This window comes from Salvelinus alpinus, chromosome 24 (assembly GCF_045679555.1).
Source record: "Salvelinus alpinus chromosome 24, SLU_Salpinus.1, whole genome shotgun sequence".
Taxonomy (NCBI): domain Eukaryota; kingdom Metazoa; phylum Chordata; class Actinopteri; order Salmoniformes; family Salmonidae; genus Salvelinus; species Salvelinus alpinus.
This window is the reverse complement of record NC_092109.1, coordinates 47,945,708-47,953,207: the sequence shown is the minus strand read 5'-3', so window position 1 is coordinate 47,953,207 and position 7,500 is coordinate 47,945,708. Positions and strand designations below refer to the sequence as shown.

Below are 7,500 nucleotides of genomic sequence, written 5' to 3'. Positions count from 1 at the left end.
CTAAAAGTGCACAGAGCAGATACCCACAGAGCAGATACCCAGCCTAAAAGCGCACAGAACAGATACCCGGCCTAAAAGCTCACAGAGCAGATACCCGGCCTAAAAGCTCACAGAGCAGATACCCACAGAGCAGATACCCAGCCTAAAAGTTCAAAGAGTAGATACTCACAGAGCAGATACCGGGCCTAAGAGCCCACAGAGCAGATACCCGGCCTAAAAGCCCACAGAGCAGATACCCGGCCTAAAAGTTCAAAGAGCAGATACTCACAGAGCAGATACCGGGCCTAAAAGCCCACAGAGCAGATACCCGGCCTAAAAGCCCGCAGAGCAGATACCCACAGAGCAGATACCGGGCCTAAAAGCCCACAGAGCAGATACCCACAGAGCAGATACCGGGCCTAAAAGCACACAGAGCAGATACCGGGCCTAAAAGCCCACAGAGCAGATACCGGGCCTAAAAGCCCACACAGCAGATACTCGGCCTAAAGGCTCACAGAGCAGATACCTAGCCCAAAAGTCCACAGAGCAGATACCCAGCCTAAAAGCGTACAGAGCAGATACCCAGCCTAAAAGCGTACAGAGCAGATACCCAGCCTAAAAGCGTACAGAGCAGATACCCAGCCTAAAATCTCACAGAGCAGATACCTACAGAGCAGATACCCAGCCTAAAAGCGCACAGAACAGATACCCAACCTAAAAGCCCACAGAGCAGATACCCACAGAGTAGATACCCAGCCTAAAAGCCCACAGAACAGATACCCAGCCTAAAAGCTCACAGAGCAGATACCCACAGAGTAGATACCCAGCCTAAAAGCCCACAGAACAGATACCCACAGAGCAGATACCCAGCCTAAAAGTCTAAAGCAGATACCCAGCCTAAAAGCCCACAGAACAGATACCCAGCCTAAAAGCCCACAGAGCAGATACCCACAGAACAGATACCCACAGAGCAGATACCCACAGAGCAGATACCCAGCCTAAAAGCCCACAGAGCAGATACCCACAGAGTAGATACCCAGCCTAAAAGCCCACAGAACGGATACCCAGCCTAAAAGCCCACAGAGCAGATACCCACAGAACAGATACCCACAGAGCAGATACCCACAGAACAGATACCCACAGAGCAGATACCCACAGAGCAGATACCTAGGGTTTTGTTGAACTGAGGTGAATGCACCCCAGAGGAAGGGTTGACTGTGTGTTTGTACCCCAGAGGAAGGGTTGACTGTGTGTTTGTACCCCAGAGGAAGGGTTGACTGTGTGTTTGTACCCCAGAGGAAGGGTTGACTGTGTGTTTGTACCCCAGAGGAAGGGTGGACTGTGTGTTTGTACCCCAGAGGAAGGGTTGACTGTGTGTTTGTACCCCAGAGGAAGGGTGGACTGTGTGTTTGTACCCCAGAGGAAGGGTTGACTGTGTGTTTGTACCCCAGAGGAAGGGTTGACTGTGTGTTTGTACCCCAGAGGAAGGGTTGACTGTGTGTTTGTACCCCAGAGGAAGGGTTGACTGTGTGTTTGTACCCCAGAGGAAGGGTTGACTGTGTGTTTGTACCCCAGAGGAAGGGTTGACTGTGTGTTTGTACCCCAGAGGAAGGGTTGACTGTGTGTTTGTACCCCAGAGGAAGGGTTGACTGTGTGTTTGTATCCCAGAGGAAGGGTTGACTGTGTGTTTATACCCCAGAGGAAGGGTTGACTGTGTGTTTGTATCCCAGAGGAAGGGTTGACTGTGTGTTTGTACCCCAGAGGAAGGGTTGACTGTGTGTTTGTATCCCAGAGGAAGGGTTGACTGTGTGTTTGTACCCCAGAGGAAGGGTTGACTGTGTGTTTGTACCCCAGAGGAAGGGTTGACTGTGTGTTTGTGTGTGTTGTCAGGAGCCAGGATAAGTGTTTCCATGCAGAGCAGGGCGTGACTCATGTCTTCAGTCGCAGTGTGGCCTGCAGCGCCCCCCAGAGGAAGGACATGGAGCAGCACATTCTGGGAGGACAACCACTGACCTACCACATACCTGCTGAACTATCACATTACATACACAGGTACACACACACACACACACACACACACACACACACACACACACACACACACACACACACACACACACACACACACACACACACACACACACACACACACACACACACACACACACACACACACTGACCTACCACATACCTGCTGAACTATCACATTACATACACAGGTACACACACACACACACACACACACACACACACACACACACACACACACACACACACACACACACACACACACACACACACACACACACTGACCTACCACATACCTGCTGAACTATCAAATTACATACACAGGTACACACACACACACACACACACACACACACTGACCTACCACATACCTGCTGAACTATCACATTACATACACAGGTACACACACACACACACACACACACCCTCACTCTCTCTCCTTATTCCCCCTCACTCTCTCTCCCAATCCCCCCTCACTCTCTCTCTCCTTATCCCCCCTGACTCTCTCTCTTATCCCCCCTCACGCTCTCTCCTTATTCCCCCTCACTCTCTCTCCTTATCCCCCCTCACTCTCTCTCTTATCCCCCCCTCACTCTCTCTCCTTATCCCCCCTCACGCTCTCTCCTTATCCCCCCTCACTCTCTCTCCTTATTCCCCCTGACTCTCTCTCTTATCCCCCCTCACGCTCTCTCCTTATTCCCCCTCACTCTCTCTCCTTATCCCCCCTCACTCTCTCTCTTATCCCCCCCTCACTCTCTCTCCTTATCCCCCCTCACTCTCTCTCTTATCCCCCCCTCACTCTCTCTCCTTATTCCCCCTCACTCTCTCTCCTTTTCCCCCCTCACTCTCTCTCTCCTTATCCCCCCTCACTCTCTCTCCTTATCCCCCTCACTCTCTCTCTCCTTATCCCCCCTCACTCTCTCTCTCCTTATCCCCCCTCACTCTCTCTCTCCTTATCCCCCCCTCACTCTCTCTCCTTATCCCCCCTCACTCTCTCTCCTTATCCCCCCTCACGCTCTCTCCTTACCCCCCCTCACTCTCTCTCCTTATCCCCCCTCACTCTCTCTCCTTATCCCCCCTCACGCTCTCTCCTTATTCCCCCTCACTCTCTCTCCTTATCCCCCCTCACTCTCTCTCCTTATCCCCCTCACTCTCTCTCTCCTTATCCCCCTCACTCTCTCTCTCCTTATCCCCCCTCACTCTCTCTCCTTATCCCCCTCACTCTCTCTCTCCTTATCCCCCCTCACTCTCTCTCCTTATCCCACTCACTCTCTCTCTCCTTATCCCCCCTCACTCTCTCTCTCCTTATCCCTCACACACTCTCTCTCTCTCCTTATCCCCCTCACTCTCTCTCTCTTATCCCCCCTGACTCTCTCTCTCTTATCCCTCACTCACTCTCTCTTTCTCTATCTCTCTCTCTTTCTCTCTCTCTCACTCTCTCTCTCTCTCTCTCGCTCTCTCCTTATCCATCACTCTCTCCTAATTCCCCCTCACTCTCTCTCCCACCTTATCCCCCCTCTCTCCTTATTCTCCTTCCTCTCTCTCTCTCTTTCAATTCACTTTAAGGGGCTTTATTGGCATGGGAAACATATGTTTATATTGCCAAAGCAAGTGAAATGGATGAACAAAAGTGAAATAATAATAAGTGAACATTAAACAGTACACCCACACAAGTTCCAAAAGAATAAAGACATTTCAAATGTACTTATGTCTTTATACAGTGTTGTAACTCTCTCTCTCTCTCTCTCTCTACAGGGGTTTTCTCTCTAGTTTTAATCATCCCGTCAGGTTGGTTCAGGACTTTCTGGTTCAGGCCCTGGAGAGGGAGCGGCCTGTCTCCATGGTTACGGAGCCCCTCCCCCTGCTCATACACTCCTCCCCCCAGAGACTAAATGCCTGTTGCCCTGAGCTACAAGACACACACACACATTGCTACTGGCTACACCCCGCCCACACACACACCACCACACACACACCCTCGGGTGATCACGAACACATAGACACTGTAGTGGACTTACTGGCAGACACACACATAACCTACAACCCAGAGGATGAGGGACGGGAGAGAGACTGTAGCAGCCGTGGGAAGGAGTGTGTAGGTGAGGGAGAGGAGTGTGTAGGTGAGGGAGAGGAGTGTGTAGGTGAGGGAGAGGAGTGTGTAGGTGAGGGAGAGGAGTGTGTAGGTGAGGGAGAGGAGTGTGTAGGTGAGGGAGAGGAGTGTGTAGGTGAGGGAGAGGAGTGTGTAGGTGAGGGAGAGGAGTGTGTAGGTGAGGGAGAGGAGTGTGTAGGTGAGGGAGAGGAGTGTGTAGGTGAGGGAGAGGAGTGTGTAGGTGAGGGAGAGGAGTGTGTAGGTGAGGGAGAGGAGTGTGTAGGTGAGGGAGAGGAGTGTGTAGGTGAGGGAGAGGAGTGTGTAGGTGAGGGAGAGGAGTGTGTAGGTGTTGGGGGATACGTGCTGCGTCCTTCTCTACTGCCTCAGATGGAGATCCTGAGAGAGCAGCGAGAACACAGAGAGAGAGAGGAGGTTCTGCATGGTGTGAGCGGCCTAGTCTTTCAGAGAGTTCACATCAGTCCCTGGTCCCCACCTGCCTTCCACCAGCTCCTCCTCTGGGGAACGTGGCCCAAAGCCTCTCAGTCAATCCCTGACCTGGGGCGGAGTCTGGAGCGTCTGCTGACCCCCTACGGGCTTTCCCTGGCTGAGGAGGAGGGGTCTCTGTGGCTGGCGGCCGAGCCAATGGGACGGCTAGGCCGGCTGTGGGCTGATGACCTCACCGATGGCGTCAGTGTGTGTCTGAACCTTGACCTCCTGGCGTCACTGGTCTACTCCGTACCTGACTGGCGCCTGCTCTGGTCACCTGACCCCCGCTTCCTCAACCACTTCCTGCCCCGCCCATTGCCAGAGCAACCGTTCCATCCCTTCTCCCTGTTTCCACAGAGCTTTGTTTATGACATCAGCTTCTGGGCGGGGCCAGACTGGCAGGAGGCAGCGTTTCATGCTCTGGTCAGAGAGGCCAGTAGAGAGACGGTGGAGAATGTTACGCTCATAGACACCTACACACCCAACACACAGACCGACACACACCCTGACGTAACACACACCAGCTACTGTTACAGACTCACCTATCGCTCACACACACGCGCCCTCTCACACACACACGCGCTCAGACTCCACACACACCTGCAAAGCCTGCTGTCCACACGCATGCATCTCACCGTCAGGTAGTGTCTGTCTGTGTGTGTGAGATGAGTGCAGTGTTGTAATATGTTGTAGCAACACTTACCAGACAATGAAGGTGTTGGTGTCAGGCTGGTGTTGGTGTCAGGCTGGTGTTGGTGTCAGGATGGTGTTGGTGTCAGGATGGTGTTGGTGTCAGGATGGTGTTGTGGCTGGTGTCAGGACGGTGTTGGTGTCAGGATGGTGGTGTCAGGACGGTGTTGGTGTCAGGACGGTGTTGGTGTCAGGATGGTGGTGTCAGGACGGTGTTGGTGTCAGGATGGTGTTGGTGTCAGGATGGTGTTGGTGTCAGGGTGGTGTTGTGGCTGGTGTCAGGACGGTGTTGGTGTCAGGATGGTGTTGGTGTCAGGATGGTGTTGGTGTCAGGCTGGTGTTGGTGTCAGGATGGTGTTGGTGTCATGATGGTGTTGGTGTCAGGATGGTGTTGGTGTCATGATGGTGTTGGTGTCAGGATGGTGTTGGTGTCAGGTTGGTGTTGTGGCTGGTGTCAGGATGGTGTTGGTGTCAGGATGGTGTTGGTGTCATGATGGTGTTGGTGTCATGATGGTGTTGGTGTCATGATGGTGTTGGTGTCAGGATGGTGTTGGTGTCAGGATGGTGTTGGTGTCATGATGGTGTTGGTGTCAGGATGGTGTTGGTGTCAGGATGGTGTTGGTGTCAGGATGGTGTTGGTGTCATGATGGTGTTGGTGTCATGATGGTGTTGGTGTCAGGATGGTGTTGGTGTCATGATGGTGTTGGTGTCAGGATGGTGTTGGTGTCAGGATGGTGTTGGTGTCAGGATGGTGTTGGTGTCATGATGGTGTTGGTGTCAGGATGGTGTTGGTGTCAGGATGGTGTTGGTGTCAGGATGGTGTTGGTGTCAGGATGGTGTTGGTGTCATGATGGTGTTGGTGTCAGGATGGTGTTGGTGTCAGGATGGTGTTGGTGTCAGGATGGTGTTGGTGTCAGGGTGGTGTTGTGGCTGGTGTCAGGACGGTGTTGGTGTCATGATGGTGTTGGTGTCATGATGGTGTTGGTGTCAGGATGGTGTTGGTGTCAGGATGGTGTTGGTGTCAGGATGGTGTTGGTGTCAGGGTGGTGTTGTGGCTGGTGTCAGGATGGTGTTGGTGTCATGATGGTGTTGGTGTCATGATGGTGTTGGTGTCAGGATGGTGTTGGTGTCAGGATGGTGTTGGTGTCATGATGGTGTTGGTGTCAGGATGGTGTTGGTGTCAGGATGGTGTTGGTGTCAGGATGGTGTTGGTGTCAGGATGGTGTTTGTGTCAGGATGGTGTTGGTGTCAGGATGGTGTTGGTGTCAGGATGGTGTTGGTGTCATGATGGTGTTGGTGTCAGGATGGTGTTGGTGTCAGGATGGTGTTGGTGTCAGGATGGTGTTGGTGTCAGGATGGTGTTGGTGTCAGGATGGTGTTGGTGTCAGGGTGGTGTTGTGGCTGGTGTCAGGATGGTGTTGGTGTCAGGACAGTGTTGGTGTCAGGATGGTGTTGGTGTTGGTGTTTTTTTGTCACTTGCCACCACACTTTCCCCATTATGTCAAAGTGGAATGATGTTTTTTGAAATTTTTACAAGTTTAATAAAAAATGAAAAGCTGAAATGTCATGAGTCAATAAGTATTCCACCTCTTTGTTATGGCAAGCCTAAATACGTTAAGGAGTACACATTTGCTGCTTAATAAGTCACATAATAAGTTCCACATAAGTCGGCTCCCTGGTGGTGCAGCGGTCTAAGGGACTGCATCTCAACACTAGAGGGCTCCCTGGTGGTGCAGCGGTCTAAGGGACTGCATCTCAACGCTAGAGGGCTCCCTGGTGGTGCAGCGGTCTAAGGGACTGCATCTCAAAGATAGAGGGCTCCCTGGTGGTGCAGCGGTCTAAGGGACTGCATCTCAAAGATAGAGGGCTCCCGAGTGGTGCAGCGGTCTAAGGGACTGCATCTCAACACTAGAGGGCTCCCTGGTGGTGCAGCGGTCTAAGGGACTGCATCTCAAAGATAGAGGGCTCCCGAGTGGTGCAGCGGTCTAAGGGACTGCATCTCAAAGATAGAGGGCTCCCTGGTGGTGCAGCGGTCTAAGGGACTGCATCTCAACGCTAGAGGGCTCCCTGGTGGTGCAGCGGTCTAAGGGACTGCATCTCAACACTAGAGGGCTCCCTGGTGGTGCAGCGGTCTAAGGGACTGCATCTCAACGCTAGAGGGCTCCCTGGTGGTGCAGCGGTCTAAGGGACTGCATCTCAACACTAGAGGGCTCCCTGGTGGTGCAGCG

At 52.8% G+C, this 7,500-nt stretch overlaps 1 protein-coding gene across 3 annotated transcripts in view; it reads left to right on the top strand.

The window, feature by feature from the left end:
- Positions 1-6,834, top strand: part of fdxacb1 (ferredoxin-fold anticodon binding domain containing 1) — a 37,605-nt gene extending 30,771 nt beyond the window's left edge. For all 3 annotated transcript variants that reach the window (XM_071362927.1, XM_071362928.1, XM_071362929.1), the window contains exons 5-6: positions 1,870-2,031; positions 3,763-6,834. In XM_071362927.1, the coding sequence (XP_071219028.1) occupies positions 1,870-2,031; positions 3,763-5,227 (1,627 nt within the window). In that variant the 3' untranslated portion in view covers positions 5,228-6,834. The remainder of the gene's footprint in view (positions 1-1,869; positions 2,032-3,762) is intronic.
- The last annotated feature ends 666 nt before the right edge of the window (positions 6,835-7,500 follow it).